This window comes from Phragmites australis, chromosome 2 (genome assembly GCF_958298935.1).
Source record: "Phragmites australis chromosome 2, lpPhrAust1.1, whole genome shotgun sequence".
Taxonomy (NCBI): Eukaryota; Viridiplantae; Streptophyta; class Magnoliopsida; order Poales; family Poaceae; genus Phragmites; species Phragmites australis.
The window spans coordinates 25,701,634-25,722,718 of record NC_084922.1 but is presented as its reverse complement, the minus strand read 5'-3'; the positions used below and the strand labels follow the sequence as shown (position 1 = coordinate 25,722,718).

The 21,085-nt window shown below is 41.7% G+C and overlaps 1 protein-coding gene across 2 annotated transcripts; it reads right to left on the bottom strand.

Annotated features, from left to right (window-relative positions):
* Positions 1 to 245: 245 nt before the first annotated feature.
* LOC133905274 (chromatin modification-related protein EAF1 B-like) lies at positions 246 to 15,216 on the bottom strand. 2 transcript variants are annotated; one of them, XM_062347040.1, is made up of 24 exons: positions 14,948 to 15,216; positions 13,994 to 14,208; positions 13,861 to 13,915; positions 13,680 to 13,777; positions 12,127 to 13,603; positions 11,932 to 12,051; positions 11,574 to 11,831; positions 11,213 to 11,398; positions 10,926 to 11,006; positions 10,418 to 10,478; positions 9,754 to 10,331; positions 9,627 to 9,677; positions 9,215 to 9,269; positions 8,891 to 9,075; positions 7,895 to 7,948; positions 7,743 to 7,823; positions 7,307 to 7,444; positions 6,963 to 7,079; positions 5,401 to 5,501; positions 5,067 to 5,282; positions 4,804 to 4,985; positions 4,610 to 4,701; positions 1,095 to 2,501; positions 246 to 565 (listed from the first exon to the last, which is right to left on the bottom strand). In XM_062347040.1, the coding sequence occupies exons 2-23, from the start codon at positions 14,128 to 14,130 to the stop codon at positions 1,161 to 1,163; spliced, it is 5,664 nt and encodes a 1,887-aa protein (XP_062203024.1). In that variant the 5' UTR covers positions 14,131 to 14,208; positions 14,948 to 15,216; the 3' UTR covers positions 246 to 565; positions 1,095 to 1,160. The 2 variants fall into 2 exon arrangements, with proteins under 2 accessions (XP_062203024.1, XP_062203017.1); XM_062347033.1 differs by having other exon boundaries at positions 4,610 to 4,985.
* Between the last annotated feature and the right edge of the window lie 5,869 nt (positions 15,217 to 21,085).

Genomic DNA, 21,085 nt, shown 5'->3' with positions numbered 1-21,085 from the left:
GATTAGATACATTTCATGCCTTCGTGAACACAAGAAACATGATATGCCACACGAGTCCAGGAACAGATCACAATGTTTCTTCAATGGACTGCCACCACCACCACCACCAGCATATTCAAACAGCCAACAAGATTGTGCAATTGTGCAGACAATATTACCTAAAATAAAGAACACCAAGTCTGGTTTTGCTTCCTTTTATTGGCGCAAAGAACTTCGTTAAATGGAAATAATAGAATCAAGATGGCTTGACGCAAAGAAAGGCTTTTGCATTCACTGACTTGTGAGCTAAATATACAGGTTATACAAAACGGATTACCTCTAACAACATGGACCTCCTAAGGAAAATATACATCTGGGCCCAATTTCAGGTTACAATTCGACAACAAAAGGAATTTGCCCGCACAAGAACCACCTCCAGCAATCTAGGGTCAAACTACTTGGAAGGTGGCAGTGTGGCACCAAAATGGTACGGGAATAATTATCTACCTGACACTGAGGTGACTACAATTAGCTCAAAGTTGGGGAATAAAGAGCGCTATCATCCACGCATCTTCCGTAGCAGGGCCTAGCAAAAGATAACATGTGATCAGAAAATTTAACAAAATGTTGATAATTTTCTGACATATCAAGGATGCTAGTGCAAATGAAATTACCACAACTCGTCAGCATATCTACTAAACATTACCACATCAGTGAATGGGATGGGTATTTTCCATATCGACTTACTATTTCCTAAAAATATAAGATGTTTTTTTTAGTTCTTGAGCAAATAATTTCTATCTTGGGCCACGGCTAACTACTATCAGATAACTACAAAACTAGGTATTGAATGAAACTGTTCAAGGTAGTGCTGTAACCTTGCCTAAGGTTCTATCATTCATGGATGCCCCAACAACAAATTAGATGGTAAAAATTATAAGCAGAAAGGAGTTACAATTGGGACCATAAAATTTGAGGAAATAATGCAGTGATTGGGGGGGGGGGGGGGGGGACAATAACTTGATGTCATGCATTTTAGTTGAAGGATAAACAATCGAAGTGTGCTCACACAAAACTGTAACTAACATCAAGAAGCAAGTTTGGATTGTAGATACCTGTACAGTAACTTTACAAGGGGAAAGGGTGCTCTGCAGGACTTATCAACCCAGCATAATTCATCCTCATCCTGGTCCAGAATTTGAAGGATGAGCGTATACACTGCCTTGAACAGGCCTCTGCTGCTGCTGCTGAGACTGCAGTTGCTGCCGAGATTGTTGTTGCTGCAGCTGGCCACCAATGTCATGTCCATGTATAGGCACACCACCCGACAATTGCCTTTGCAGCATGCCTTGGCTAGATGATGACAAAAGCGTATCACTTCCAACAAAGGTATGTTGAGGCGAGCTAGCAAGCTGCAAGGTCGAGGCAACTGCAGTTGGATCATGGGATGACTCTTGTTTCCGCTGGGTTATAGATGAAATACCTGGGCTACCTGAATCTGTACTCCTTGAAAGGGATGCAGATGGCATCACTTGGTTATGTTGTACTTGGTCAACAGGTAATTCAATCCTACCATCTGTGTTCATGTGGCGATTTTGTTGCATAATCAATCTTTGTATATTGTTCTGCGAAGGGTTCATGTATCGTTGCTGCTGCTGCTGTGTAGCCAATTGTGATGATGAATGAAGTGAAGATTGTTGGGAAACTAACAAGGTATGGTTGGGAGAACCCTTTACTGAGCCTTGATTACCAATATCTGGAGTCTGCATCGGTGACTGAGGCATCTGGGGAACATATATCTTAGGTTGATTCCCAGGTTGAGGTATTGTTGGAAGTGATCCTTTACTACCAGCAAAATACCCTGTACCCTGCTGCATCACATTTTTATCAGGAACTTGATTTTTACAGGTTGTAGAAATGCCACTGGCTTGAGTAGCAACCACCAGACTCTGGTGCATCATGTTCCCTCGGCCTAGGCTCTTCATTAGCTTAGCTTGTTGAGTACCTTGATTTCGTTGCTGTTGATTTTGTCTGGACTGCTGCTGACCTTGTTGCTTCTTTTGCTTAGTGGTGGCAGGCTGATTGGGAAGCACTGAACTACCACCTGGATTTTGCTGCTTATGCTGTGGTTGTGAAGACAGGATAACACTAGCTGCGGAACCTTGGCCCTGCTGTTGCATTTGTGAGCCATTCTGCACAGTTGGCACTGCACTGGCTCCAGAAAGTGGGCGCTGTTGTTGAGGAATCATTTGTTGAATGTGTCTCTCTTTAGCCAAGCGAATAGCATAAGCCTGCTGCTGTGAATTTGCCTGGTTTGTTCCTTGGATATGAGAAAGGTGTGTGTTTCCAAACATGTGTGACTGTTGGGACTGCTGAAGTGGAAAAGATTGAACAGGTGAAGATGTTCCCACATTGGAAAATGGTGGACTATTGAAATGGGCGGGCTGATTATTTCCCTGTGAAACTGGCAACTGAAACTCCTGCATCACCACTTGCCTATGCTCTTCCAAATTCTGGCCAGGCTACAAGAAAGAACTGTAGCATTAGCAACTGCATAGCAGCAAAAACGAAAACTCTAATTATTTGACCTTAACTTTCCTTGATTAAATGAAGATATCACAAGTATGACCATCAGTTAACTCACAGCAAAAGAAAAGAAAAAAAAAACTAAGATTGGTGAGCTGTTCCAAACACCATTAATTGGGCCACACTGAAACATAGTAAAAAGGCAAGTTTCTTGCTGCAGCATCCTTTCAGATTTGTAATGCACCATTTTTTAAAGAGGGCATTATGTCCATACCATGACAAAGAAGTGTATCATCACCGTCCATTCTCCCATGAACTGCTTTAATCAATGGTGTCAAATAACTCTTCTAGCCTCATGTGACCCCCCCCCCCCTCTTCTCTCTCTCTCTAGAGCATGAGAACCTCAGCACAACCTTCTTGCCGAGCATCCCATAGCTCCTCCAGGACGCCAGAGGGTGGTGGTGTAAAGCACAATGCCCCTCTCCCCGTCGAGCAAGCACACCACAAGAGCTGGTTGAAGGTAGGGGGGTTTCGCCGAGGCAACACGGTCGTTTTGGTCCACAAGGGGCTCCACACGGTGGTTCTTGGTGGCCTTCTCCATGGGCATCGAAGGAGAACACATCGGTGTGGACAAAGGTGACATGGTGATGCCAAGCTTGCGAGCAACAGTGGAGGGGAGGTTGAGGCGGAGGCGAGGTATGACCTGAGCACACAAAGGATTGGAGATGGGAGACTAGCACAACCCTTTGGTAGTGTTTGCAGTGAGACTTGGGAGCCAAGACTCTGGTTGCGTCTCTTGATTTGATTTTGTTTTTGGATGCAGTGGACTGGAAAGGGCTAATGATGGGTGGTGGAAGTTGGAGATGGCCGGTGATGTCGCTGACTCAAGGTGAGCTTGGGATCTGGGCAAATGGGGAGGCGGCAAGCCGCATCTTCTGTTCGTGAAAGAAATGGGGCAGTAAAAAAATGCTTTAAGAAAATTGGACGCGAATAACCATCAATGAGTGGTATGTGGACTATGTCATCAGATTGTTGTTGACATGCTGGAAGAGGAATTTCAGAATTGAAGGACAATTCTTCTCTAGCTTAGAGAGGGTGATGCCCCAAGGCAAGCTATGAAGTATCTGGAAAAGTTGAAGGGCATCAATTTGCTAGCATAGAAATCAGGAATCTAATGTTTCAAACAGATAGGAGATTCATATTCAAAGATCTCTTTAGCAGGGATTTGTAATTTTGTGAAAGGCAATTATTATTTGTTCCTTGGTTTACACCCGAGTTTGCAATTCCTGACAAGTTATGCATGCGGCAGAGATCAGGATAATTGCTTTCCTTTTGTATACTTCTGGTTCAAGTCAAGTCCGAGCAGCGATCACCGGCCAGATCAAGTAATCAGTGGACTTAGCGAGGCCCCCAACATTTCTCCTCCTAAATATTGTAAGCCCTTGGTGAGAAAAGAAAAAAAGTAGGCAGTGGTTCGAAGCTGCTTAAACCTGAAAAAATGCCACCTCTTTCTTATGCAATTCATCCTCCTTTAAGTGATGATCCTTCTTAATTTGTGCTCAAGCTCCACCACTGCGAGTAATTTTGGCAATTCTGTTTCCTTTGTTAGACTTCAATTTTCCTCCTTTAATTTCATTAATAGGCATATGGATACACGGTCACGGCTTGATGTTAGTCATCAAAATCATAACTGATAAGGAGAGCCAATTTCTCTTTGAGTTATTAAAAAATATGCTAGATTCAATCATGTCTGGGGTGAATTAGTTGATTCATCTACTCACTGGATCTTTCTGAACTATGGTTGTTGTACTTTTCCACTGCATCGGCCCTGAGTCAGCTAGATATGTTCAGGGTTCAGACAAGTTAGCCAGCTGAAACCATGTTCCTGGCCGGAACAGTAGCTATATTGATATCTGCTTTGGTTAAGCCTTTAAAACCATGTTTTTATCCATATGAAAACCATGTTTTTATCCATATGATAAAACAAAAGATAGATGTTTACACCATATCCTATGCTTCTGCCCCACCAATCAACGTGGAGCAGAAGATATGCTGGAATTTAAAAATCGTAATGCAGTATGAAAGGGAAATAGGGAATGCTAACCCGAAGCATCTGCATTGGGTCACGTGGTCTCAACATTGTATTTCCAGGGACAGGTATGGCACCAGGATGAACATTTACAGTATTTTGCATGCCTTGACCATTGTTGGGTGACATGTTTCCAGAAGAAACAATATTTAGCATTCCAGGTCCAGGGGAACCAAGCCTTGAAAAACCCGGCCTAGTAACAGGTGTACCTCGATTTAATCCGGACATCATTCCCATAGCATGAGCACCAGGCATCATTTGGACACCACGATCAACTCCAGAAGGCAACACACCAGGAACAGAAACTCCACGTTGCTGAAGGCTTCTGCCGTTGAGCATCTGGTTATACTGTAAAGAGTTTGGATTAGGCACACCATACCTCTGACCATCCCTGCAAAAAGGATTTTGGAGGAACAAACATTAACATGAAATGCATTTAACATCAGCTATAGAGGATAACCAGATCATTTACCTGGACGGAGCATTCAATGTTGAAGGCGATGGCAAATTGTTGCCCAGAACCATACCAGGAGAACCTGGTAACCTAGAATTCACATTTGAAGCAGGAAGGGCAGGACCAATAGAACCATGATTGTTTGGAAGTGCTAACCCACTCGTGTGAGATCCTGGGTAACCAATGGAAAGTGCGTCCGAGTTCGAAGGTACCGCATCACAAAGATCAAGTGGCCTATACAAAGCTTTAAATTAGATACAGCACGGCAGCATTATATGGATAATATAGCAAGGTTGCTCATAGTAGAATCAGCTAAGAGGGGTAGTTAAAACTTCAAGTTTATGTTACATACGTAAAAATGCCACCAGGTAAGTTGCTTGGACATGCTTGAGAAAGTGCAAGAACATGAGAAGTATGGACTGGGTTTATTTGTTTGAGCTCCTGGATCTCGCCCTTAATAAGAAAAACATAGACACAAGAAAATCGTCCGGTGAGGAGAAAAAAGATACAAAAAAAGAGCTGCAATTTGGAAGAGATCAGAGAGAAAATTCAAAATAACTGAATAAACATGAATATTCATGCGATTGATTGTAACTGATTTGAAGTGAAAATAGAACTATTTATTCTAGCAATAAAATTAAGGCACCACAAGAAAGTGTCAATACCACAGAATTTATATTCATATTGATATGCATTTGTCTTGCTGAAGAAACAAGGGTGGTTATTTGTTCAGTAGATATGCACTCCCTCGTCTACTCCGGTTAAAAGAAGTGACACACTACATGAAGTCAAACTATATTTTGACCACAGATATTGTCTAGAATATGTAGCTGGGATATTTGGAAATGACACGAGTAAACTTTTCTCAAAAAAGTACGTTACAATATGTTGGACTCGGATCCTACGAGAGGTAGGTTGATAGAACACACGCGAGCACACACTGGACACATGATTTTTTCTCGCTGCCAATAGCTTATGATGTTTATTCAAACACCCAAAAACCTATAGTTGCTAACAACTTCTAATGGATTACATCAGATGAAGCACATGCGGTGCTTCCATCCGACGAAGCACATTCGGTGCTTTTCTTGCTGCCAGCAGCTTCTGATGTTTATTCCAATATCCAAAAGCCTATAGCTGCTGGCAGCCTCTAATCGGATGAAGCTCATCCCGAGCTTCCATCCGGAAGCACACATCACACCTTACCCAGGGGCGGGGCGGTCACCCATATGTATAGGCCAGCAACTGGACTACTATAGATACAGCACGCAGGTTGCTACAACAACCGTGTTACTGTTGCAAACAGTAACACAAGGATTATCCTAACATAATATAATAATACAACACTTTTTACAACTTCTTCCAAATACACAATAACAAAAACTTAGCTGTCAAAGTGGCAACTTATTGACTTTAAAAATTGGAAAACTTCACTTTGTTAAATTAGATGAAGTAGTTTATGAGATCAGAATCCACATGCATTTGATTTCCAGTGTAAGTAGAGACAGTTTTATGGTAACTCCATAGGACAATAATGGCACATAAATTACATAGGAATGGAGAAAATACTATTCCATCATTGCAGCAAAGATGCAATTAGCGGCTCCATTAGTTTCCTTATGCATGCCAAACACTAGCAAAGAGTTGTCCTAAGTGATAGAGATAGTAAGGATATGCCAAACACAAAAGAGTCTCCGTTAGTTTCCTAACTGACAGTAAGGATATGCCTAACACCAGCAGAGTTGTCCTAGCGGACAGAGTCTTCATTAGTTTCCTTATGTTTCCTTATGTATGTCAAACACTATTAGGGACAGCACGAACGATTTAGAAATAGTAAATGACCTTTAGCTAATAGATGTAAAAAAACTACAATCATATTATGTCCTACCCAAGAATCAAGTCAGCATGAGGTACCTTTCTACGCGTTTGATGCAACTTTTGTCCAAGGAATATTATTTTCTCAAAGTGTGTCTTCAGAGTCTCTTCCTCGAATGGTCCTTGAAGGCGCTGAAATAGCTGTCTAGCACTACCCTGATTCACACGCAGAGGGTCACAGTGAGTACAAATCTTTTGTTCATCTGCATGCACACTGCTGAAGAAGAAAAACTGCCTTCTCTTTCCAATTCATAATGGTAACTACAGAAGATTAAAAGAAATCCTATAGCAACTAGATCAAAGATCTACATCAATATAATTCAAAATTTTATTACAATATACAAGCTGAGTGGTAAAATACAAGAATAAATGGGAGAGCAAACCTTTGGAATGCCAGGCAATGCAGATGGATAATGTTGAGATGAGCCTGAATCATCAGCGCTGTCAGCACCATCACCAGAAGTTTTATCCGTGAGAAGTTTATGACGTTCCTTACACTCATTAGGCCTTCTATATATACACTGCACATGAGATGCCAGAGTCTTCAATTAAATAAGTAAATAAAAACAGCTCTTTTTAGCAGACACTAGATTATTACAAACAAATAAGATCCAAATCACACGAAAAATCAAAATAAATCAATTACAAAGAGAATGAACACAAAAGAATGTAAACTTACTCCCTAAAAGCACAAGGAGCTAAAAGAATACCAGGAACATACAGATCGCAACGAAATCAGTTTCACACGGCACATTTTCATGATACTTGGAAGAAATTAAAGTTAGCTATCGAAAGAAATGATTATCCCAAATAAATTACCTTTAATTGGACAATGCTGTTGAGAGCGTCACTCACTAATTCCCAGTTTTCACCCATATCATGGACAAGCACAACAAGAGCCTGATATAACACGATATTAGAGTATTGTCAACCACAGTAAAATAGGACAGAATCATTTTAAACACACTAACCTGATCCTCAAAACTTGACCATGGACCTCCAGGACCTGCATGTCCAGCTGCCATCTAACAAGAAAGATTAACATTTAAGAAAGCTGCTTTAGAGAAAGACAAACGTGAACTACAAAGACAAGAAGCAATCAAGAATGCTTAATAATTATCTTAACATAATAAGAGAATGCTGGGCCTGGACTACGCAAAAGAATTTCAAGCTAGCGATGGGCTCAGCTTTTGGCTCAACTCAAACAAGGGTCAAGCCCAGAATGAGCTTATCTCTAGCAAATCTTGAGCATGAAATCAAATTGAAGCTAATAATGCGGTCAATTAAGCTTGCTTTGTATGGATCATGAGTGAATATACTGTGGAGACAATCCTCACTCCTAGATAATTATCAAACAGATTTCTGGTGTATAAATAATCATTGCGCTTGATTCAAAGAATCAAAAACATATTTATTTATCTCAATTGCATGCCGTGTGTATCAGTACCAAGTGATCTCTGGTACTTTCTGCGCCTATTCAACCAATGCTCAAACTTGGCCAAGATTCCTTCCTAGTCGTGCTCAGCAGCTCGAGCACTTCAACCAAGCGACAATGTAAATTGGGTTAAGTTTACACTAAGACTAACTGTATTTTCCTGAACTCAGCTCGTCCCAGTGCTACCAGTAAAGGAGGCACATACTATGTTGTGGTGATCAATAAAAAGGTAAGAGCTTGAACCAACACTACCAATAAAGGAGGAAAGAAGACATAACATGAACTGATTCTTTTTAGTAATTTATCCATAATGATTCTCACAGTGACTACACTGTAATCTGAACTAAATGAATGTGTGCAGCATCCATTTCATGTTACCAGCCAATGGATCCAAATTAAATAAAGATAACTTTTAGCATAAGTAAGTAACGCATATGTTCAAGAAAAAGGTTACACTGCAAAGTAAGTTCTATGCAAATGATGTTACAAAAATAATGTGACCAGAATGCTGATTACCAAAAGATATGAATACCTTGAGTCCTTTACTTTTTCTTCCACGAGTGGTTGTCTTTATGACCTTCATAGGGTTAGCCATGTTACTCATTTGTGACACGACAGGAGATGCCATTGGACCAACTGGTGTAAGAGCTTCTGGTGAAATATCAGGTGCTTGATTCATCAATTTAGGCTTCTTAGTAGCATGCTGACCATTAATCACTGTTGATAAGTCAACAACATCTAACATGAGCTATTTTCACATTCCCTCAAATAACAACAAGAACAAGTTGTTCTTATGTCGCATTGGTGACAATATGCTGATAAAAGATGCTATCTGAAGAAGAGATAAAATAAGTACCAATATTCCCATTTGAATCAAACTGATGGGCCTCCAATCTCTTCTTCAAATAATCCTTGTGACATGGAAAGGAGAAAGCACCCATCAGAGACTAATAAAATTAACAGCTCATTACATTTCTATCTAGATGAGGTGGGTTGGGGTATCATGAGGCGTTCCCTGATCCCAACAGTAGAACACACAAAAGGACACAATGAACATGATGGATATCTAAACTCATTTAGTGCCATAATTTGCTTGCAGACCCATACAAATCATTTTTAGACCATTATTCACTAATTTGTAGCTAAAACACATGCATGGATAGCCACCTCAAAACCAATATTGATTTCACCATTAAAATTTAGACTACAAATGTTGACTCAGACAATTTGATCAAATACAGCCAGAAAAAAATATTTAAAAAAAATACCTGCTCATATTGAGCAGTCGAATCAACCTGAGGTCTAGGATCATAAGTGCCCTGAAAAATCAGCAGAAACTTGCTACATCAAACATTGTCAAGAAGATGAAAGAGAGAGTTGCACAACAGATTTAACCTTTCCAGGAGCCATCAAGGTACAAGACTCAGTCACACTGTTTGGTGTCTTGTATCCCTGGTGCTTAGGCTTCTTCTTCTTTTTAGACTTAGTAGACACCTCATTACCGTCATACAACAACTGCCTGTCAAAATCAACTGTGGATTCAACATCTGTATTCCTCCGGGGGAAAGTCCCTCCATGTAATGAACTTTGATCATCTTGGCAGGAGTTTGTGTCTCCACTAGAGGCATCTGCTTTACTTGTGAATTGAGGGATCCCAGCAACATTAGCAGGAAATGGGTTCCCAATCCGCTGTCTTGCTGCTGTGCGGATGCGTTTTATAGGAACGGAAAGGAAGTCTGACGTTCGTTTGCCACTTGACAAAACTTGCTGGTTTCCTGACTTGTTCTCCAAGAATGATTCATAGGGCATGTCAGCACCAGTTTCATATGCTCTTGCACCATTCATCCTCTGTTGCAAAGGGTGTTTCTTTTTGTGATTCAATTTTGATGTGAAACCACCATCATAAGTTCCAGGCAATAAAAAGGTGTGTGCCTCGCCTTCATCATCTCCATATGCATTTTCCATAGGTACATCTATACACAGATCAAGTGTTGATAAGAAAATGAAATAAATGATAATACAGGTATTTACAAAATAGTTGTACACCGGTATATATTACCTGCAACAGAATCAAACACTGATGGCTCATAATCATCCTTGAGTGCAGTGTTGCCGATTTTCTGAAATAATTAGATTTTAAGTTTAAGTCTACCACCCAAAAGGAGACAATAATGCCAAAATAGCAAACATGAAGAAAGTATTGTGATTGGCTTGTTGCATTTACTCTAATAATACAGATGTTTCTTGTTACAAATGTACTGTTAACATAGTAACTAGTAACTACCCAGATTCTCCGAGCCAATAATTCCAAACAAAATCAATCTTTAAGCAGAACTGGGAAGTGACGAGTCCAGAATTTTGTCACTCCGTAGCTGAAATAACTAAAAGTTTTACAAACTGACAATTGATGAGCGCTCACAAGTGAAACACTGGAAAATAAATAGCCATGGGTTCTTCTAAAAAGTTACATGTCTATTCTCGAGTTCAACATTTTAACAAAACACTCTGATGATGAAAAAGGTTGAGAAATTGATGCGGTCTTTGGAGTACTGAGAGCATCTCCTTACCTTGTTATACACAAAGAGAGGCTCCACAGACTCTCTGTATGCCCGCATTGCACCAGGTGCTACCCCATAAAAGAGATTTTCCTGAAATTAGGAAACGAATCATTAGTCAGTGGTACCAGGTAAATATTTTGTATGTTCCTGCTTGCTGAAAGAGAAGTTGCTTTTACGTAGGGTATTGTTGTGAGGTGGTATCAGGCTTGATTGAGTCACTTAGAATGAAATGAGATGGAAATAAGGGTGTGAACAAATAAACAAGTTGTCAAAACCACAGTGTTCGAAAGGATTACTTCTGAAAGTTGATCTGGCACTTTCAAAATGCCAAAATCATTTAGCCTGTCAGGAGTTGATGGTGCTTCAGCTAATGACAGACATTCAGACACTTTGCTGTTGTACTCAAGAAGTCGAAGTGCATAGCTTTGAATAGAAGACTGATTAGACCGCTTTGACTTCTCTTGTTCCAAGGATTCACCACCCTGCCCAAATTCATATATCACCTCGATATCAAATGGAGCGATTTAAGAATACAGAGAAGCTTATGCAACTTAGAATAAAATGTCCAAACATGAAAGTGCCACTCAGCTATTTCATTTAGAGATAACCAGCACAAAACTTGGACAAACATTAAACTATTATATTCAATTTACTGACCTGTTGTTTTTCTGCTTTGACTCCACCCAGCTTCTTTTCATCTAGCCCATTTGACTGCTCTAGTTGCATTGGTTTAGGCATGTCACCACTAGCTCGTAAAGTATCAACCGAACGCCAAAAGTTCACAATACCGTTGGCCAGAATTCTTGCCACAGACTTTTGCTTTCTCTGAATGCTTGTTTCTTCAAATGCTGCTCGGCCACTAGAGGAAATCCAGTGGCACATCTGTGCTGCAGCTGCACTTTTCCATAGGCGCTCCTATTATACAAAAAAAAAAGACATCGAGTTAACAATGCTGAGCAACATGGTAATGGCATTGCAGCAAGGACAATATACTAAAGATCACTTGAGAAAGTACCTGCATAAAGTCATTTGCCATCCAAGTCATCTCCTCAAGAACAAAATCCCAGTGACTCTTGCGCTTCTTCTCCAAAGAAATGTTACAGAGAGACCGTTCACCAGCTTTCTTAATGTTTGCCTGCCAAGTAATGTATTTCTTTTTTTCAGAAGCAAGAGCACTATCGAAAAGGAGAGCATTGCAAAGTAAGTGTACCTCAAGAAGCCGAGCCTTTCTGAGGATGGAATCTTCATAGTCCTTTGCAACAATAGAATCTTCAAATTCTTTCTTTGCTATCTTTGCCTGATCTCCGCTAGATTTTTCAACATCATTCTCAGAATTAAGCACAGGATTTTTCACCAACAGCACAGGGTTAGGCATAACGGCTGTGGGTGTGGCAGGGGGCACAGTAACAAAAGCAACATTATGGGCAACACACGAATCACTTGAACAATTATTATTTCTACCCAAATCAGAACATTCCTCCTTATTCCCTTTGTCATGATTAGATGTAGCAAGATGTCCTGTATCTTTTTGTGCATCTATTGCATTGTTACAGACTTCTGTTTCATCTTTCACATAAACAGAATTGCTAACTTCTGGTTGTATAGAAGTAGATCTGTCATCCATAACGACAGGCCTGCTACTAATTTCCTGTTGACCATCTTTCTTATCATCCTTGTCCACAGGTAGAATCTCATTCAAGCCTTCATCACCCATTTCACCGGCCTTCACTGGTACAAGATTCTCATTTTCTCCTGGATGTTCATCAACAGCCTTGGTGGCATATGCACGAGTGAGATCCGCTTTGTTTTCATTTAAACTAGCACTTTCTATGGCAGAGTGAGGAGCAGCACCCTTGCTATCCATACCATCTGCATGAGCATCAACCACACTCAAGACAGAAGGGCTATTACCTGCCTTCTCCGGAGTATGTGCTTCTCTCAAGATTTCATTGGATATAGATGGGAGAGAACACGCTGCCCTTGAAGCAGGTTTGTTTGAAATAGCATCAGGGGATCCTGCAGAAGCAATTGCAGTAGCCATCTGACCACCTCCCGCAAGATGTGAATTATCGGTCACACAGTTCGGTAAAATTTCCATAGCTTGACTGCCATTGTTGCTGCTAGTTAATTCATCATTGAATCTTTGGTTGCTTTCTTGAACTTGAACACCTTCCATCTCCATTGCCACGTTATCATCTAATGATGCATTCTTCAGCATATTTTTACAGTTTGGACTTGCTGGTTTTGAATCACCAACGGATGAGACACCATGATCCTCAGTCTTTTCTTCTTCGATTACCCCTGCTACATCTTTTTTCTGAGAGCATAACGGAGGAGCTGGTGGAGACCTAACAAACGCGATATTTGCATTCTCCCTGCTTGACTTTGACCTGCGTCGAGCGTATGCTTGGCTCTTTGCCCCAAGACGGGACAAACCAGAATCTTCCCCTTCTTTCGCATTATTCTGACCATCACTGTGCAGGAACTGCTCGGGTTGAGCTGTGTTAATTCTTTTAGTTCCATGTTTTACAATTTTCTCCCCACCTATGTTGCCGGTGTCTCCATCCAAAAGCATAAGATTATCAGCTGTATTGCCTTCACGGCACAACAAATTTCCTGGCTTCCCACTACTTTCAAAAGAATCCCCATGAGGTGAGACAGCAAACGCAAAACTACCTTTAGCTTCGCTGCAATACAAGATATACAAAAGGCTTAAATCAATCAACAAGATCATCTAATGATAGATCACGAACTAGTTATCACCTTATCACATTTTGTTCAGCTATCTGGTCTGTAACAGAAGTGGATTGTACACTGAGTGACGCTACATGACCGAGTTTGAAATCCAAGGGGTTGCCTCCCTGCTATAGTAGGTGAGTAAACCAGGAAAACAATCTGATGCAAATTCAATGTGCAAAAACATATGGATGACGTTGCATTGTACCTTCTCCAGAAATTCAAGCTCCCTCCTCCGCTCTTCAAGGACATCATATTCCTGCCTGAAGTTTGTATAGCTGAGTATCAGGTATCCAGAGCAAACATAAACAAGTCAAAGAGTAGTTTATCCATTCATGTACCTCAGCTCCTCCTGAGCTTTCTCTATGGCCACACGACGTGGTGAAGCTTTCGTGTCAATGCTAACACCACATTCAACAATTCCTCCCATAGAGCACAGCTCAGTAGCCACTGGACCACAGAAGCAGGCCTTGCCCATGCATCATTGCAAGCACATCTACTGTGCCATCAAACTGTATGACCTCCTCTCAAGCCCAGAAAACGTGCACTTCGTTTCCTGTAAGCCAAAAGCCGGTCACAACTGACAAGGAGCCAACACAAAATGCCCCTAACAAAAACTACAGACCAACGGAAGTTCCTAAAAAGTAATACACACCTGCCATATAAAGCCCAAGCAAAAGCAGTCCTTACCCAAAAAAACAAAAACAAAAAACATCCGAAACCACAATAACACAGTGGCCCTTTGCATTAACAGAACATAGCGCGTGCAATGGCATAACTGCATTTTACGCAATCAAACAAGCGTGCCCGATACCAATGACATGTCAGAACTTGCCCCATTGAACAAAGACAAGCAGAGGAATAGCAGCATTTGCCTAATTGGACAAAACACAAATCGCGGCAGGCCGTTTTAGTGCTCTCGCTAGTTTCCATATCGAGGAAAGTTTACAATAATCAGAGCAAGTCCAAAAAGATCACATTTTTTAGCCCGCCCACACCATTTCCCACACTAAAAGTGACACGACGCACTTTTAGCCCCTGCACGTTACCAGTTTATCCCCAGCACAGTGAGAACTACGTGGGGCCGACGAGTGCTTGCATCCCATCACGCCCGCCCAGCGCAAATGCGGCACAATTCAGCAGTGACGGCGCAGCGGCCCCAATCCCGCCGCACTGACCACTCAATCCTCTCACTCACCACCGCGCAGCACAATACGCACCTCAATTGCGAGCCAACGCGACGGAGGGAGGCAGAGGGAGAACGAACGGAGCGTCCGATGGAGCAGGAGACGCACCTGCTCGGCCCCGCGCCGGGAGCTAGGGTTAGGGTTTGGGGCAGGGGAGCCCGCGAGGCGGGGCGTTGCGGCCTGAGGGGCGCCCGGAGAGGCCTCAGGAGCGCGGGAGGGGCTCGCCGGAGGCGTCGGGGTCGCCGGAGAACGAGGCGCGGTGGGGCGGGGTCACGGGCTCGCGGGGGCAGGGGAGTGGTACGTCGTACGTCTGCAGGCGAGGCGCTCCCCTAGGGAAGAAGGGGAAGGAGGAGGTGGTGTGCGCGAGACGGGCCGGCCGGGTCCGCTCCGGACTCGGGTTCGTGCGAGGGGGTGCGGTCTGACCCCATCGGCGTGGGGTTGGGCTGCACGACCGACCGACGTTCAGATGGGCTCGATCAGGTCGTGGATTTTCGTGCCGGTGGGTGGGCTACGTGATGCTGTAGAGCATCGGCTGCAGCTCTGACCCTCCGAATGTTTAGGCTGACGTTTTTTCGAAAGTTGCTTCTGAATTTTGAATGCAGTGACGCTATTTTTTCGAAAATTGCTGTGCTGTGACCATTTGGCAACTCTGCTTTTAGATGAGCTGAACAAGCGTGCAATATCTGTAATGCTCCTATATGTTCAGAGTTTGTAAAACTTTTTAATGACAGTTGTTAATATTAGGACAACAAAAGTGACATGTTTGTCCATGTAACTAAACATGGAACTTGTCTATAATTGATCATCCATATATTGCAAGCGTTCCAAAAATATGTATGCGTCAATTTTTTTGAGAAAAGCTCAGGTGATTTCTTTGTCTGAAAATTGGTAGTTGAGATATGCATGTACATGTAACAGCTGCATTTCAACCTTGTGCATTGTTGAGACTGGGTTCAATTTATCGACAGTTATCGCTCAAAAATCATGGTAACCGAGCTTACTGTTCCGCATTGATAATAGAAACCGATTGATTTTCAAATTTAAATTAAAAAAACTTTAAAAACTAAAGACAATTCTAAGATCGTCTGTGAAAAAAAATTCAAAAATAATATCATTTGCATCATATTTTATAGGGAGGAAGTTTGAAAAAATGAAAAGGTTGAAGCGTGCAGCTCATTTATTAACTTATGTTAAGAAAAAACTTAATATATAAACATATATTTTTCTTCTGCATGGAGTATCTTAACAGGATCTTTAAAATTGGTTTCACTTTATTTAGAGTTTTATTGATTTCTCCATGATTTTTATAAAGTTCACAAGCATAAAATGAATATATTAAGAAACAGCATTGTAATTAATTTCTTCATATCTACCATTATTGTTTTACATAAAGCATAATATAAGTAAACTACTAAAAGTGGTTTCACTAATTTTGAAGGCGTGATAGGTTAGTTTTGAATTAATCTAGTTTCAACATATTTACTGCATGTAACAATAACTATTTCATGAGTTCATGTATTTTTAAAAGACATAAGATCATATAAGAAGACTAACAAAAATTGGTTTCATGATTTTTGATTAGCAAAGAGTAAATTATGTATTTACCTAGGTTTAGCAAATATATTTTCTCACAGAAAATATTCAACTTTTTTATGAGTATAAATACTTTTATCATGTAGATCATGTTACAAGTAAACCAACAAAATTTGTTTCACTTGATTCAAAGTTCAGATGAATTAGTTATTAATTTTACAAGGTAGAGTCATTTTTTGATTTTTTTTTTTTTTGGTTGAACTTCACTAAAATTCAAGAAAACTGCTCGATAAATCGCTAAATTCGAACGGTTACCGACGAATTCGAACGGTTACCAATAACTAGAAAAATGTAGAAAAATCGCTCGATAAATCGCTAAATGCGGCCGGCAACCGTAGCAAACCAACCGGTTACCGTTCGGTTGATTCAGTTTGAATTCTCACCAAATTTCAAATTTGATCGAGTAAATTTTAAGTGAATTCTCGCCGAATTTGCTCCGTGACTTTCCGGTAACCGCTGGCGAGCGGTTTTTGGGGTCTTAATGGTTTTGTAAACCTTGGTAGAGACCAGAATTATAGCCATAAAAAAGTGCAAAGTAGGAAACATCTATCATTCATGACAAATCAGAACTTGCTTCATCGGGCAAGCATTCAAAGCCAAAAGAATGATCAAATGGTGAAATCGGTGTAAAACATAGGAATGTTCAAAGCACTAACAAATCGGGCATAAAATTGGAAATCAGTTCCAGATACATGTTTCAAGCATACAGGGACACAACTAGTTGAGAGGAAAATGGAAAAAAAAAAAAACTGGAACATGTACATGTGAAATGCCTCTGAAACACCATGACAGACTGAGTAGAGATGTGGGGGGAGCAGAGCCGGCAGCAGCGGTAAGGAGGGGTCAGGGTAGTTGGCAGGGTGAGGGAGGTTGACGTCCTAGAGGTGCTCGCCAGAGTGGGGCAAGTCAACGGCTGGAGTGGTGGTCGGGAGACGTGGCAGAGTGAGGGAGTCGGAAGAGCGAGGGAGCACGCCGATCTCCGGTGTTGCCTCGCCGGAGGGAGGGCACAGCGGCACGACTAACCCTAGTCGCCTACACTCGGGAAGGAACGACTCGAGGGAGAGAGCACTTGAAAGGCTTGGGGACAGTGCGAACGGGAGAAGGCTCCAAATATTTATTGGATGGCAAAGGTAGGTAATTTCTTTTGAAGTCGAGGCCTACTTTCATTTCTTTATCCCTCAAAAGCCACATAAGCACCTCTCCACTAGTATGTGGCTACTAATGCAATGGTGTGTGTTGTAAACATGATCAACTACTAACTTAAAGGATCGAACAATTGCTGATTGTTGTTATGTCCGTTCATGTGGAGTTGCCTGTTTGGACAGGATGTAACACCTTAATTTTTTCACCTTTAGAATTTTTTTAAAATTTGCTAGAATTTAATATGATTTTAAATAATTAAAAAGAGTAAAATCCTATTTTATATAAAAGAAAAATATATTTGCTATAGGATATAATTGATTATTGTGCATTCATGCTGAATTAGGCAAATAGGATTTTTATTTGGTTTTTGATGGATTTTATTTGAAGTGGATTTGAAATTTGATTTGAATTTGAATTTGAAATTGATTTTAGAAAAAAGAAAAAGAAAGGAATAATCTTCTCGGGCTGACTTTTTCTTTTTCCCCCGGCCCAAACCACCTTTCGGCCTGGTCCAGTGCGCCCAACCGGCCTCTCAGCCTCGCCTCCCTCCCGCCTGGGCCACACCCGCCGTCGCCTCGGCCCATTCAGCGCGCGCCCGTCAGCCGCCGCGCTGAAGACGCCCCATGCCGAGCCGCCTTCACCCGAGTCGCCGTCACGTGGGGCCCGCGTGTTGGACTCGTCTTCCACCCGGACTCCGCCGCCGTATCCGAGTCGAATCGCCGCCGCTTTTGAGAGTCCCAGTCCGCCCCGACCTCCCTTTTGCCGCCTATATAACCACCGACCGTCCCCCTCGGGTCTCCCATCAGCAAAACAGCCGAAACCCGAGCCAAATCGACGAATCCGAGCTCCCCGACGCCATTAGCGTCGCCACTTTGCTGCCCTCGCCGCTCCCGTGCCGCTTAGTCTCGATCTAGCCACCTTCGAGCTTCACAGCCGCCCGCAGGAGCTCTAGCCGCCGTCATCTTCGCCGTTTGGTCGCCGGAGCGCCCTCTCCAACGAAGACCCGAGCCTTCCGCCGCCCCTTGTCGCCGCCAAGCTTCTCCAGTGCCGTTTCGCTCTCGGTAAGCCCTCAAACGGGATGCTCTCTCCCTCCTGAAGCTAATTCGCCGCTCGTCGTTGAAGTTTGAGGCCGGTGATGACCCTTTTCCCTCTACTTCGGCGTGTCGCTGCCGTGCCGAGCTCGGCTCCGCCGAGAACTCCTCCACCGACCGTCCCCTTTGAGCTCAGCCGTCGGATCTATCCTCAACCCACCTCAGCTGCCACCTAGCCCTCTCTGCTGATGTGTCATCCCTGTCACCATGCCACGTCAGCTAAAGCAGCCCAGTCAATATTTCAAGCTTTTTCAGTATAAAAATAAATCTGATAATTCCTGAAAATTGGTAATTTTGCATAAAGACCCTCAGACTTTTCTATAATAACAAAAGAGCCCTGTCTTTTTACAGTTAAATCTCTATACTTTTCCATAATTACAATTAGGTCTCCTATTTTTACAAAAAGGTCCTTGAACTTTCTGTTTAATTCAAAATAAGCTCTTTTTTTCCAGATTTAACCCTAGATTTGTTTTAGACCTAACTTTTTCATTGTAGCTCCGTTTTAAACGATTCTTGCACCGATAGATTTATTTTTTAGTGCTCTTTCTTTCTAATCAGCTTTTATCTCGTTGTTCTTTTGTTTTGTGCTCTGTTCTTAGTGTATCTTGTTTATTTGTTTGCCGATTATTATGTGATTAGCCGACAACGTTCCGGATCAATTTGAGGAACATCAAGACCAGGAGCAAGAATACACTGAGCAGCAACAAGGAGAAGGCAAGTATCCTTGATCATATTGAACCTATGTTTTTAAATGTTTTATTTTACAAAACTGCATGCAATGTCTGTCAATATGATGGGTAGTCACCTATGTTAGGGTTTTTACTAGATTTTCCCCTATCATCCCTTGTAATCTAGATGGTTTATGGTTAGGTGTCTTTTATGAGTAGATTGCTTAGCCATGCTTTTGGAATGTTAAGAAGTGTCATAATCTTGACTAATGAACATATGCAACAATGATGGTTAATGTGTTAATGGTCTAGCAACATGGAACCTTAGGCCTTGAGCAAAGTGATTTTGATGGTTGTCATAGTTATGGTGTTGGTTTAGTGTTTGCTCAAGTAACCTAAGTAAGGACCGGTTCGTAGAGCGATAACCCAAGAAGTAACGTACCAACCACGAGGCTGATATAGGTAAGGTGTGACATACTGATTAGAGTCTATCCAGTGTGTGTTGGGTCAGCACAAAATGAGGCTTCTGGGTAGGAGCTTAGCTTGCGTAAAGCCTAGCGGTGAAACCTAATGGGCAGACACATACTGGATTAGTCTCTGGTTAGTGGAAAGTGGCATACAATGATTCTTGGCGGCACACCACTGGCGTGTGTTAAGTGTCTTGCAAACACGGTAACATGGAATTCACTGACTCGTGGGGAAAGCTGGACAACCTCTACAGAGTGTAAAACTGTTATAACAACCGTGCTCGCGGATATGAGAGACTTGGATCCTCACATAATTAGAGGTTGGATGGTTATGGTTCTGGTACATGGAGTACTAGATGGTGTGGTTTTGTTTATAGTACAAGGAGTACTAGACGGTTGTGGTGTGCAAGGTGAGGAGCCTTGTATGCTAGATATTGGATTGTTTGGGTTACATTCATTTAATAATTGCGTAATGCTTTTGAGTCCAAATGTGTTTTCATTACTCGCATTTACGCAATTATACCATGTGTTAGCCTATTCTTGATATAAGCCTGCATGTCATTACTTTCCCACACTTGCTGAGTACTTTATGTGCTCACCCTTGCTTTCTCCTACAAAAATATATGCTGCTCAGTGGAAGACTTTGAGGATTTCCAAGATGACGACATGGTGTTCTAAGGAACGTGTCTTCCAGTCGGTGCCTGTAGAGTGTTTGGTCGCCAATGTTTCCGTCCCGCTGCCGTCGTTTAGATGCTGTTGTTTAGGTTAATATTTGAGGTTGTTTAGGTGAAGTCTTTTATTTGTAAAAAGTGAACGTCTATTTAATTAAAGTATTGCTGTTGCTACTTCACCTATGACGTCCTTATGTGTGTTAAACTTCCTGGACACACATAAGCCGCACTTGGTTTTCTCCGTTAAAACCGGATGTGACACAGGATGCCCTCCAAACAAGCAGAAACCTACCCCCTTCATCATGAATAAATTCATACACACATTCAGTGAAATGATTTAATCTCTTAATTGCTCAATCTCTCGATCTCTTTGTTTTCTCTTTTACCCAAACACGTTATCTTAGATGCACTTTTGTATTCTGATTCAACTCGTACCTTAATCAGTTATAAAGACATCAATCTAAATGGTTTTTATATGTCAAACCAAGAATGGTGATGAATATTTATTTCTCACCAAATTCAATGGATATGACAAGGAAAATAATTTCTTCTCTATCATCTGGATTACATCATGCATACATCAATCTCGTAACACATGTTGCGTACAAAATAT

Coding starts and splice junctions, on each gene's coding strand:
- LOC133905274 (XM_062347033.1), bottom strand. CDS start 14,130: ATGGGCAAGGCCTGCTTCTGTGGTCCAGTGGCTACTGAGCTGTGCTCT. Junction 11,832..11,931: donor TGGCAAATGACTTTATGCAG/GTACTTTCTCAA, acceptor TTTGTATAATAG/GAGCGCCTATGGAAAAGTGC. Junction 10,479..10,925: donor CTCTCTTTGTGTATAACAAG/GTAAGGAGATGC, acceptor TAATTATTTCAG/AAAATCGGCAACACTGCACT.